Source organism: Danio aesculapii, chromosome 11, assembly GCF_903798145.1.
Source record: "Danio aesculapii chromosome 11, fDanAes4.1, whole genome shotgun sequence".
Classification (NCBI taxonomy): Eukaryota; Metazoa; Chordata; class Actinopteri; order Cypriniformes; family Danionidae; genus Danio; species Danio aesculapii.
The window spans coordinates 6,964,087-6,977,800 of NC_079445.1; the positions used below are offsets into that span (position 1 = coordinate 6,964,087).

The 13,714-nt window shown below is 32.7% G+C and overlaps 1 protein-coding gene across 1 annotated transcript in view; it reads left to right on the top strand.

The window, feature by feature from the left end:
* The window catches only part of mcf2l2 (MCF.2 cell line derived transforming sequence-like 2), a 230,484-nt gene that overhangs the window by 91,293 nt on the left and 125,477 nt on the right, over positions 1-13,714 (top strand). The window contains 5 exon segments of the mRNA XM_056468129.1: positions 1,582-1,698; positions 3,875-4,024; positions 4,298-4,422; positions 9,651-9,765; positions 9,850-9,969. Of these exon segments, the coding sequence (XP_056324104.1) occupies positions 1,582-1,698; positions 3,875-4,024; positions 4,298-4,422; positions 9,651-9,765; positions 9,850-9,969 (627 nt within the window).

Consider the following 13,714-nt stretch of genomic DNA (forward strand, 5'->3'; position numbering starts at 1 on the left):
GAAAGTGCACATTACTAATCAACAATTAAGTTTTGAAATAGTTACAGTGGAAAATGTACAAAATATCTTCAAGGAACACAATCTGTACTTAACATTCTATTGATTTTTAGCATGATAGAATAGTCTATAATTTAGACCTATACAATGTAGTTTTGGCTATTGTCAAAATATACCAAAAAGCAAAATAGGTTTTGTCGTCCAGGGTCATACATGGCTATGTACTTGTGTAAAATACAGTAACTTGATACCCATTATTTTCCTGACACACAAGCATCAACTTGTCATATTATGTTTTGTTATTATTGCTGTTTTCAGTAGTGCTGTTGTTGTTCTGTCTCTACATTTTCTTTTTTTCTGGTTCAGTGCTGACATTTTGTAGACACACCAAATAATGTAAAAATTATTCAAAGCACATGTGTGAGCTGATCATGCAACACATGCACTGTTGGAAAAAATCTAACTGCGTGGGTATGACTATAATCAATAATTACAAATTACAGTTATATTACTTGAGGTACCCTATGGATTTCTTCATTTAAAGAAGAATGTTCATTCATTCATTCATTTATTTTTCCTTCGGCTTAGTCCCTTATTCATCAGAGGTCACCTCAGCGGAATAAACCTCCAACTGTCCCAGCGTATGTTTTACAGCGGATAATGAATAAAAAAACTGACTGGTATTGTGGTCCAGGGTCACATTTTTGTCAGTCATAACTGTTAAATGAAAAAGTACAGACACAACAAGCTATCGCGTAACTTATACCACATCAGTCTTATAAATACTTTTGTGAAATGTAATGTTTATATTGAAATGTTATGTGTTGTGTCTCCATAAGCCAGGAGGGAAACACCCATACACACTCTCGCATTCATCACACACTATGGCCAATTTAGTTTATTCAGTTCACTTACAGTTTGGATTGTGAGAAAAACTGCAAACTCCAAACAGCTGGGACTCAAACTAGTGATCTTCTTGCTGTGAAGCGACAGTGCTAACCACTGAGCCACCGTGCCAGAAGAATGTTTTAATAATCTATTCAAATACCTACATATTTTCAAATGAAAACAAACAAAATAAAACAAAAGAATCCTACAAGTTTGAAATCACTTAAGGCTAGAGTTGGAGTAAATCTTGAGTAAATGTACATTTTTTTGATTAAGTGTCCTGTTAAAAACATATTCTTGGTTTGAATAGACCCTAACATCTAAAATGTACATTTTACAGCTTATGCATAATACACATTGAACCCATTTACTTCCATTTTAAACGCCTCAAAGTAACCTTCATCTTTGCTTTTTTTTTTTTAAGTTGTTTAAACAACAAAGGATGAGTCAAACCAACCACAAACGAACAGTGCTTTGTTTAAAGCTGGAATGTTCTTACAATTGTCCTTATACATGTTTTTCATCATACATGTCTTGTAAAATGTTTGCATGCCTATTTTATCCCATGTTATGAAAGTGATGTTTCTGAAAAATACACTTTGGTTTTAAAGTTAAATCAAAATAACATATGGAGGGATAAAAATATAGGATATTAAGGCATAATACTTATTTTTGTTATTCTTTCTTTCCTTCTAGATTGTTATGCTAAATTCCCTGTCTGACTTGCATGGCTACATTGATAAAGGCCAGTTGACCTGTGACCTCGGGGGAACCCTGGACTATTGCCACAGTCAATGGATTCATCATCGCACAGTGAGATTTGATTTATTAATTTTTTTCAATAAACAACACCTCAAAACCTCACGTTTCAGTGTTATAAAAATTACATTTTTAGAGAGATTTTTAATTTAATCTATAAATAATTACATCATTAATATAAATATAAAGAAATAAATCCTTCAAATAACAGAAAGTATTGTACGAGTACTGTAACTTACCAACCCAGACAATATTCTTCATGTTTCAAACTACTGAAAATATAAATAAAAGTAACATCAAAAGTTGTCGGAGCAAATATCAAGTACCCAAAATGCATCTAGTAAGTGTAATTAAATGATAAATACACTAACGAACAACAAGCTATGAACAAGTTACTGTTACATTGTACAGTAAATGAGTAAATCATTAAATTACTGAAAGTACCACTAAATTACATATTTCATACTGGCTAAAAATGCTAAATCTTCTTTATTATATATTTGTTTTTTATTTTTTATTTTTTGATTAGTATTATAAATAAACATTGTCATGATTTTATGACCATGGGGTAATAGGTGTGTGCGTTTGTGTATAAGAATTAGTTTAAATGTTTACTTAAAAATTAAGTTTTGAGAATTAATTTGTTTTTGTTGCTTTACTCTGAAACTCTCTGCCTTGTGATGACAATTGTTTCGTCACCCATTTTTTATTTTAAGATTTTATTTACAGTGCTACACCTACAACAATCTAATCAAATGTTTAGGGATACTTTTTAAATATTTCCTTATAAATATAATAATATAAATCAAAACATATAAAAGTCAGTTTGACACACACATGAACACACACTGCAAATAGGCTTATTTTAAATTCATTATTCCAAACCTCATGTAAATCTCATAAATCCAAAGTAAATAAAAACAAAAACTTTTTTGTGCATAAAGTCACCACCATTTATATGACTAGTATCTTGTTTTGATAATATAACAATATTATTATGTAGGGATGCAACGATTATAGATTTTGATTGTGCGATTATAGTCTATAAAGCAATAGTTGCATAGGTTGCAAGGTTATGACGATTATCATGCATTCATTAATTTCAAAACACTACTAGTTTAGAAAATCACATAAAAAAACGAATTAATATAGTACAAATTAATATTAAAAGCAAACAATAGTCCATTTTTCTTTGGACAAAAATAAGTGAAAAAATATTTTGCCATTTAAACAAGTAATACTTTTACGCTGAAAATAAGTGACAGAACAATAAATAAATACATAAATTATAATAAATTTTAAAAATGTACTTGTCTAGTGTAAATCTAAGCATTAAAAAGCATAAAAGGGAAGTATTTCCCTTTTAAAGAGAACAAATGAAGTCAAAGCCTGCTGAACCTCTGTCTGAAAGACACTTTTGATCAACTATATTATCAACTTGTTTGGTATTTTTATTTTGTTTTTCTTTTTGGGGTAGAAATGTGTATATTCCATACAAAGTATGAAGCTGACCGGTCAGTTCTTGTAACGTGACTTGTGGTGCGGTACGCCATTCTTTCAACTAGGTGTGCCTGGAAAGTATGAGTGTGTTGTTTTGCATGTACTGTACGTCATATGCGCACAAGAAAAGAAATAACGAACTTGCATATGCAAAAGACGCAACATGTGAAAAGACCTTAGTTAACAGCCCCAGGCGTAGTTAATCCAGTGTGCGTGGGCATTAGCCTCTGTGTACAAGCTTGGAACTGTAAAGTAGCGCACAGTTGGAATAACTTTGTTTAGTTGCAGCCGTTTTGCTCTGTGCAGAAATGCACTGTTGAAAAGCCTTTATGATTAATTAACCATGATGAATTAAAGTCCGGTTAATAGTGAAATCGGCTAATCGTTGCATCCCTAAATCTATGCTGTATTTCTTTTTCTTTTTTTTGTACACTCAAATACTTAATTTTGCTGCTTCTTCAAACTACATAGAGAGTTGAAACAACACATTTGTTACATTTTTTTGAGACCGCTTTGTTGTTTTATGTTCAATCTACTTAAATTTGTAAAAAAAAAAAAGATTCAGTTAACTTAATCGATTTGTGTTTGGACAACATGAAGGAATTGTTTGGAACCCAGCATTTTTTTTTTTACAGTGTATGAATTGTCTAATTTCTTGTTTTTATTTTGGACCAATGTACCCCTATTTATTATATGATGTATTGACGTGTGTAAAACTGTTTTTCTCTAGGCCATTGAGAACTTTGCGCTGACAGTGAAGAGCACAGCACAGATGCTGCAGCAGTTCGGAACAGATCTGGCAGAAACTGAACTTCCCAATGATGTGCAGTGCACCAAAGATTTGCTCATCACACACACTGAAAAACACGATAAGCTCAAGGTAGAGCATCACGTTTTAGAAACCAAAGTCTAATGTTGTCAACTGATTTGTTTAATCTGTTATTATAATTTTGCCCTTCATTGAATTGCCTATGTCAGTTCAGTCGGTTAGTTATCTTTTACCTGTTCAGCAACCTTTTCATTTTCCCACACAGTGGAGCCACGGAAAACTGTTCTTATCTTGATTCACTTTCATGCCTATGCTTTGCATTTATACAAATTCATACTGTATTCATATGCCATGTTTTTTTTTTTTTTTTGTTCTTCTTAACAGGATGAGCTAAAATTGGCTGTAAAACAAGGGAATACTCTGTTGTCCTGCATTAAAGACCAGGCCACTAAAGCCGAGAGCCACATTTTGAACCCAGATGAGGTTGAGAACCAAACAACCGTTGAGAGGTGTGTATCCCATTTGCTACTATGCTAATGATTTTAGTTAAAACAGAATTATCTGTAACACATTTCAGAGCTGCTTTGTGACATTTGCATCTTGTAGACTAAAACAAAATGTCCACTTTTAACTATCAGGTATGCAAATCTTGGTCAGTTAAAACAAGTCACAAAAGAAGTCACATTCTGATCGAAGATTATGAGGATTTTGTTTTAAAACCGAATCATTCACAATTGAGGAACGTTAATGGGTTAGTTCACCCCCCAAAAACAAGTTATGTTATTAATTACTGTTACAACCCCTGGGTAATTTAGGGGAGTGGGGTTGCACACTTGGACTGACGATTTAGTTAAAACAGAAACTCAAAGGAAAATTGTGCTCCAAAGAAGGGACGGACAACAATAACTTGTGGACAAGTACAATAATAGTGATTTATTTACAAGTGGTGATGGTGAAACAGTGAGTTAGTTATTTACAATTTTAGAAACAATAAACAACAAAATTTTAAGAAAGACTGGCTATAGCTGGCACTAAAGAAAAGCACCAATCAAAACTAAAATAGTCTTAATATTATTAAAAAATAATCCCCTCTAATCTAGTAAACAAAAGATCTTCAACATCAACGATTTCCTACATACTCTACACTAACAACTTAACCCTCAGGGGTCGGCAAACGCGTATACGCAGAATCTGTTTGGTGTCTACTTTTTGTGTACACTCACAATAACAACAAAAGGGTGTGCTTTTGCAAAATAAGGAAAATAAACAGTGTAGGCATTCATTCTTTTGTCTTTACGCAAACTGTTTTTAGAAACGGGTCACTAAAATGCACTGAAACTCCGTGAAAACAAAACACACAGACATGAAACATATATCTATTGAAAGCTTGAAGCGTCTACTTTTAAAGTGGTGCATGTTGAAAACAAATATTGTTTTTTAAAGTAATCAGTATGAAACTAACACAATGTCTAGTCTGAGTTCATTATTTTTAATGTGACCACGCCCATGAGGCTTTGTTATTACAATCGTCCACGTAAGACTCGTGCGACATGTAAACTGTGGTCAGAAAAAGACTGCGGAATCTTCACAAATACATGGGAGACATACATTAGTTGGAATTATGACCCATTTAACCTCACGGGACCACCGTGATCTGATGCTGCTTTATTCAGAACGTGACACATGTTATACCTGTTATTTATTTTATAATTTTATTTATTTTACCGTAGTTGAACCTGTCAAAAGTTTGGAAAGAGTTAACTAAGGCTGCAATTATTTAGACAAATATATATACAATGTTTTAAACTATTATTGTGATTTAAGTAATTAATTTAAATTAATTTAAATTTTTTCATTACGCTGCTTCAGTTTCTCAAAGTCATTCAGAACTTATTATTAAATGCTGGATTAATGCACAAGAAATTTACAACAGTTTTGCAAACACATTTTATACCATTTTAAGTATACTTTTTGCATGCTGTGCAAGTGCATATACATTGTTTACCCATAGTATTCACATGGTCAAAATACAGCAGGTAATACAACAAGCATTTTAGTTTGCGCTATGTTTTGCAGCTGGGCATTACTTTACAATGCCCTAGATGGGTGAACATTAGCCAGTGGGGGAGTGTCTTGAAATCTCGTTGAAATACTCATCTGAAAAACTCTTGAGTGTTACTGGGGGCTATTACAAGACTTTTATGACTTAAAAAATGTATTGTATTGTCAGTATTGTCAATGAAGTTACCATATATATTACCTCATCTGATAAAGGGCTAAGGCAGTTAACATGGGGGAAAACGTGGATGAGATTGACTCATTTGAATCCACCTTTTGCTGAACCTTTCTCTATTTTCTCATCACATATCAGATCACAAAGGCTTTTAGGTATTACTTTATAATATCTACACACTATGAATCATTTATTAAGCATTAGCATTTAGTGAATTCATTATTTGTTAAACATTAAATCTACATTAATTAATGTTAGTAAGCAGTTTATAACTGCAGTTACAAATGCTGTATTCTTGACTTATAAGCACAAATGATTGTACTTTCATAATTTGTGAGTGATTTATTTTTCATTAGTACTAAATTAAGTATTGCATTAATTACAAACCATTTGTATTTAAAAGTAGTCGATGGTTTTTAAGATCATTCAGAATAAGTAAATGATTAATAAACTATTGAAATTAACGTTTCTATATCTTATTATTCAGGCGTATAGTAATGACTACTATGTATGTTAATAAATGCGTTATTAACTCAACTTCATGCAGTTTTGTGACCTAATCTAAAGTGAGGACTATTTATGCTTCGTAAATCCCTTATAAATGACAATTAAAGGCTCAGTATCAAATGAACAATAATATTTGCAATCCTATGTAAAAATAAAACTACTGTAAAATTACTGTAAATATTGGATAAAACAACAACGATATTATAATTTCACAATATATCAAGATAAAACATTTCAAAGTTATTTAGCGATGTCTTCATTGTACAGTAATTTTATTTTGAATAAGGTTGCAAACATTTATTTTTCATTTGATACAGTTTCATTTGTGTATCTTCAAATAAATTAAAATGAATAAAGTCTTTATTTTCTTTTTTTTTTCCTGTTAAGAATATAACTGAGCCTTTAATTGTCATTTTTAAAACGCATAAATAATCCTCACTTTAGATTAGGTCAGAAAACTGGATGAAGTTGAATAAATAAAGCATTTATTAACATACAAATTAACTATTACTATATGGCTGAATAATAAGAATTAAAACTGTTAATTTGAATAGTTTATTAACCATTTACTAACTCATAATCTTTAAAAACCACCAACTATTTTAATTAACTAGTTTTTAAAATAATCTGACACTCAATTTAGCAATAAAAAATGAACCATTAACAAACTATGAAAACACAATCATTTGGCGCATTATATATGTGCTGATAAATCCATCTGCACCACTTCAGTGGCGTTGCTCACTGTAGAAAATGGGAAATTCTCAACTTTTCAAGTCCAAGGAAAGCGTCAGCAAATCAGATCGCTTTATGCAAATACCTCAGCTCAGACAGTAGCTGATTACGGACAAATATTTTATTGGCTGACGCTGCTATGACGATCACGTCAGCCCAACTTCAGACACGCCCTCGGACAAGCGTTGACGCTGAAGCCCCATGTAAATGCACGATGAAAGGTAAAACTGTTGTGACACAGGGAGCTTGAAATTTCACTTTCACTATATCATCAGAAGACACAGGTTATCATTTTGTATTGCCTGTAACTGTTTTTTGGCTTAGTTCCCCATAGCAGCACTTATACTTTATTAATAAACAAGGGCCGTGATTTCAGATATAAATGTTCTGTAGAAAAACAACCACCTACATCTTGAATGCTCTTTGGGTGAGAAACCAACACTGGAAATAACCAGAATTAGACTGCAGTCATTCTGACTATTCATATCACTAAATAGATTTGTTTTGGTCATGTCATATTTACATTTAATTCTTATGTTGAGATTTTACAACATCTTATTAGTCATTTTATGAAGTCATTAACCTAGAAATATATATTTTGCAATATTGCCTACAATTGTGTTCAAGTTATTAAACATCAGAGAGTGTTTTATTCACTGCAGTAAAAGAAAGAAATGTCTGAAATACAGTTTTGTTTTTGCTATCAGAAGTTATGTTATTGCTTGCAGGAAGTTTCTAGACAAAGGTACAGAAAACAGACAATTATGGCCTTTAATATTGAAACACTTTCGTGTTTTGTAACTTTAATAAAATAACTCTGTTTGAATGAAATATATACACATTTATGAAAAGTCAGGGTGCTGTAGTTAAATTGCAAAATTAAAAAATGGTCAAATTGACTGCCTCTGTAGTTCTAGTGTTAACATTTTTTTTTGTGTCAACTAACCCTTTAAACCACAATAGCTTCTGTTTTTTTATCATTCATCAGCTGGAGAAAATAAATAGTTGTGTGAAAACTGACTTTATCTTTTATCTGCAACATTATTGTCGCAGCTGTGGTGTGAACACTTCACAACTTTAAAATTGTAATTTTTTTTTTTAAAACTACAACTTGACAGTAATCATCCTTGGTGTGAAAAGAAACTTAAGGCATGTTCAGTTCATGTTACAGTGCTGTTGATTTTATCTAAAGCTCTAAAGTCATATCAACTTCTGTAAAATCTCTCATGCAAGCTTGCCTGGCACAGACACGCTCTCTTCCTTTCTATCTCTCACTCTCTCTCTCTCTCTCTCTCTCTCTCTCTCTCTCTCTCTCTCTCTCTCTCTCTCACTTTCTCTATAGATTTTTGAAAAGGACACATTGGAAACACCATCATTACTTATTTTTTAACTTATTTTAACTATATTTTAACTTATTTTACTCATCATTGATTATTTTAATGTAAATATTAAGTGTAAGTGAAACGTTAAGTACAGGAAGGACTTTCATGGCAGTACATATGCTGGAGGTGTGAACTACAAAGGCGTTTGATTTCAAATTATTAGTGATTTAAAAAAGTTCTTGAATCTGGTGTCCATGAAACAACGACAACCCTGCAAACAGTAGAAAAACTGCTTATTATATGGCCCTACCTTCAAATTCTATTTTTATTTGTCACATACAGAGTCATGACACAGTATGATAAGTGATATTCAGTGAAATGCTTACACAACCACTCATGATCTAAAAATAATAACAACAATAGCATAATAATAATCTAAACTTTGGAGAAATAAAAGTTATGCAATAGAAAATAAAAACAAATATTTAAAGACTTTCGATAGAGAGTATATGGCTGTTTAAAACATATAAAGTATAAACATTAAAGAGAGCTATCTGCACAAACAGAAACATAGAAGGGTTATAAAAAAGTGCGAGCTGCATAAAAGGAGTGTATTCTATCCCCCTCACCGCCACCAAGTAATTAAGTGTATTTATAAAGCACATTTAACTTCCGTTTGGCTCTGACCAATTAATTTACCAATAAAAATAAAATAACAGCCACTCCTAAGCCCAAATTGTGAAGATGAAAAGACCCTGTTAGATACAATTTAAGTGTTTTGAATTATGAGGACACATGGCATGTCCTCGTAAACCTCCTTAATAAAGTACAACTAGTTCAAACTCATATCATTATACAAATTTTCATCTTTATAAACCATCAAAACCAGTACACACTCAGGATAAACATGTTTGTTTGTTTGTTTGTTTGTCTGTCTCAGGTTGTTAGCGCAGCTTGATGAGACAGAGAATGCGTTTGAACAGTTCTGGTCAAGACATCACCTCAAATTAGAGCAGTGCCTACAGTTACGACACTTTGAGCAGGACTTCAGAGAGGTACAGTCTGAGTCTCTGTGATACTAGTAATGTGGATGTCCAAAAAAACAAGCTGAAATTGTTCTGTTTTGTGCGTTGAATCAGGTGAAAGTTTCTCTGGACGGCCTGACAGAGGCCTTGCTGGGACTGTCGGACACCGGAGACTGCGTGGCTCGTGTGGAACAGCTTTTGGGAGAACTGAAAACCTTGGAGGACAAAGCTCAGGTCAAAATCTTCTGAATCTAAAAGCAGGCCTGATATGCAAAGCAGACCGTTGAGTTGAAGTGGTTGAGCCTGTTGAAGCAATCGCTGGTTTCACTACAAAGACAGACAGAAAGAATTAATATTTGTGAAATACATCAAATGTATGACATTTTAATTGTTCATCTTTTGACAAATTCATCACACTCTTGTTTTTTATATTCAGATTTTTTTAAATCAATAACTAAATGAATTAAATATATGTCATTGTTATACACTACCAGTGGAAAAAAGTTTGGAATAAATATGTTTTTTTTAATTATCTAAAAAATGTATTAATACCAAAACCAAGGCTTCATTTATTTGATAATAATAACAACTTGAAAATAATAATTGGTAATAAGCTCATTTTTTATAATCACAGGAATAAATTAATAGAAAAGAGTTCTTTTAAGTAATGCAATACTGCAACATCTGACAACAGTAGCGTTTGTCTGTAATTCTGATGATTTAAAAAATATTATCTCTACTGATCAGAGATGGCAAAAGTACACATCCTTTACTCAAGCAGAAGTACAGATACTCATGTTTAAAACGACTCTGGTAAAAGTTGAAGTACTGACTAAACTTTTGTACTCAAGTAAAAGTAAAGAAGTACGGCCTCAAAAATGTAGTTAAGTAAAAAGTACCCATTACTACTACATGTTTTAGTTTCACTAGGTAGGTAAGTATCTGATTTCCCCCATGTATCATCTTGATGCAAACTCACAGCGTTCATCATGTAGTTTTGCGGCTGTTGGATCAAAAACAACAGCTGCCTTTCATGTTCATACACACTAAAATGAATTCCGTAGGCCTGTCTATCTTTATAAAAAATGTCTTACATTTTACACTGAATTCTGTCCAAAATATATGGATTTTTAAATTTTTTATATTTGAATATATTTTATTGAATATATTGAAAATATATTTTCTTTTGCTAAAATAAATACTTTAGGGATTTGACTGCAAACTTTTATTTATTTATTTTTTGGTTATGCAAAACCCATTATTTTAGTGCTTTTTCCAGGGTATTGTTGATATTTTATTTAATAGATAAATATTAATTCTCTTAATACATTTATTCTATGCTAAAAGCTACATACACAGGCGTGGCTACAACCTACAAAACATGTGCATGAGCTTTTATTCACGGAATAAATTCAGGATCTTTTGCATTTAATTTTTATTAATGAAATATCCAGTTACTTTTGTTGCTGTAAAACATTTGTTAAAAAAATAATTGAAGATCAATATGCTTGAATGTAAAATCATATAGTCAATATAAAAAATCAATAAAAAAAAAACTGTTAAACAGCCCATATTCTGTATTAGGAAATATGAGCTCATCGGAAATAAAGAAAATAAATTTCAATGCAAAAAGTTTTTATAAAGTATTTGATTGTTTTAGTACTAATTGTTGTTACGACCTTTTTAGGTCTAGGGATGTGACCGTAACAGAAAATGAATGATTGGTGGTGGGTGATGTGCAATGGCTGGAAAAAGAGAGATTGATTACTCCTCTCCTCAAACAGAATTTCTAGAGACTTAAACAAGGTCATATCAAGAAAAGAGAAGTTTATTTACATATCAAAATATAACAAAGAAAACAGGGTATTAATTCAGAAGGGGGCAAGGCCAAAACAACAAACAAAAACAAGCTAACTCCTAATATGAACTCTTGCTACTCTGAAATAAAAAGAAACAAAAATACATAAACAAACTAACTCCCTCTACTAACATAAACAGGAGAAAACTGATTCAAAACAAAATGGCACCCACCTTCCTACTTAACCCTCAAAACAAACAAACAAACAAATCAACCAGACTCACTTCTCTTTGGGTGAATTCTTAGATGTTAACAACAAGATCACTGAAAGTAGAAGACTGACTTAAATAGCTTCACCACACTGTAAATATTGAAGTCAAGTCAAATCAAATTTTGAAAGCTCTAACAAACACAAGGTCTGTATGTGGAGAAAAGTTCAGCCACTGCACGATCTAGCCACCACCAACAGTGGTTTGAAGTGTGGATCAGGTTAAATACTCTCTCTCCTCTCCAAACAGCCAATCACTAGAAAGATCCAATGATCGCTACCAGGTGGACACAGTTACCTGCAGGGAGAGAGAGAGAGACAGAGAGAAAGAAACACTAAAGCACATTGTGCACACCAAAATATACGTCCCAGGACGTAACAATGTACAAATCCTTACAAAATAAGCTTTTTTGCGGTATTAGACTGAAAGTCCAGAGAAATCCCATGCAGTAATATCGGCAGTGGACAAAAGTCTGTAACCTGAAGCATTTGTATGGCATATTTTTGAACTGGAATGTGTCTCTCTTGTGTCTCTCTTGTCTTATTACCCTGTAAACAGGGCAGCATCAGTCATGTTAAATTCGCCGTCTCCCTCTGTCTTATCTGCATAGTCATCCCTGCATTTCGCATAGTAATCTGCATAAACTAGTCTACATAAGGTACGTGATAGCCTTGGTTGAAAAAGCCGTGCACTGCAGCACGCTGACAGGCAATGACAAAAATAGGCTGACAGCATCAAAAAGGCGCTCGAATTGCACAATGACAAGAAATAATACAGATCAGGGATGTCCAGACGGTCCTGGAGGGCCGGTGTCCTGCAAAGTTTAGTTCCAACCCCAATCAGACACAGCTGGCCTAGCTTATTAAGGTCTTACTAGGTTTTCTAGAAATATTCTTGCAGGTGTGTTGAAGCAAGTTGGAGCTAAAATCTGCAGGACACCGGCCCTCCAGGACCAAGTTTGGACACCCGTGATATAGATCGTGCCACCAAACACATGAAAATGAAAGTAACGACCGTGGTTTAAAAATGTAAGGAGTAGAAAGTACAGATATTTGTGTAGAAATGTAAGAAGTAAAAAGTTTTCAAAAAAATAAATAATGGAGTAAAGTACTGATACCAGAAAAATCTACTTAAGGACAGTAATGAATTAATGTTAGTTCCCATCTCTGCTACTAATACCTAGGCTTAATTTATTTGACAATAATAATTTGAAAATAATAACTGATAATATGCTCATAATTCTTTTTTATAATCACAGAAATATATTAAATACATCAAATAAAATAAAAAACAGTTCTTTTAAATAACGCAATACTGTAACGTCCCCTTGTTTTTAACGCAGCCTTACACATGCAGCCTTAGTTACACCAACAGTAAATAAATATTTTCATAATCATCTATTTTGCATGGATATGTTTACATTCATACAATATAGCCAGACAAACAGGAAATGTTTCTCTGTTTAACAAAGGACACTGTTCTTTTGTTTAACATGTTTAATTCAGCCTAATATGCAAACTAACTTACAGTGCATCACAGAAGACAAATGTTCTGGTTTTGCAAGGAATGCAAACGCAAACATATGTTGCTGAAAAGACCTGCATTACTTGTTACCAGTACATTTGACGTGCTGGTCTGTAACACAGAATGTTTGTACGTGCTGTGGTGTCTGCTTCAAGAATTTTAGTTAGCTTGACTCTACTAAATCAACCAGCTTATCTAGAAAGACATCTTGACCTTTTCTGGGCCTTTATCAGCATGAAACACATGCAGTGTAGCTAAAGCTGAATGTCAAGAACAAACAAAATACACTTACAGTTAAGGTCAGAATTATTAGAACCCTGAATTATTTACCCCCCCATTATTTTTTCCCCCAATTTCTGTTTAACGGAGATTTTTTCAACACATTTAT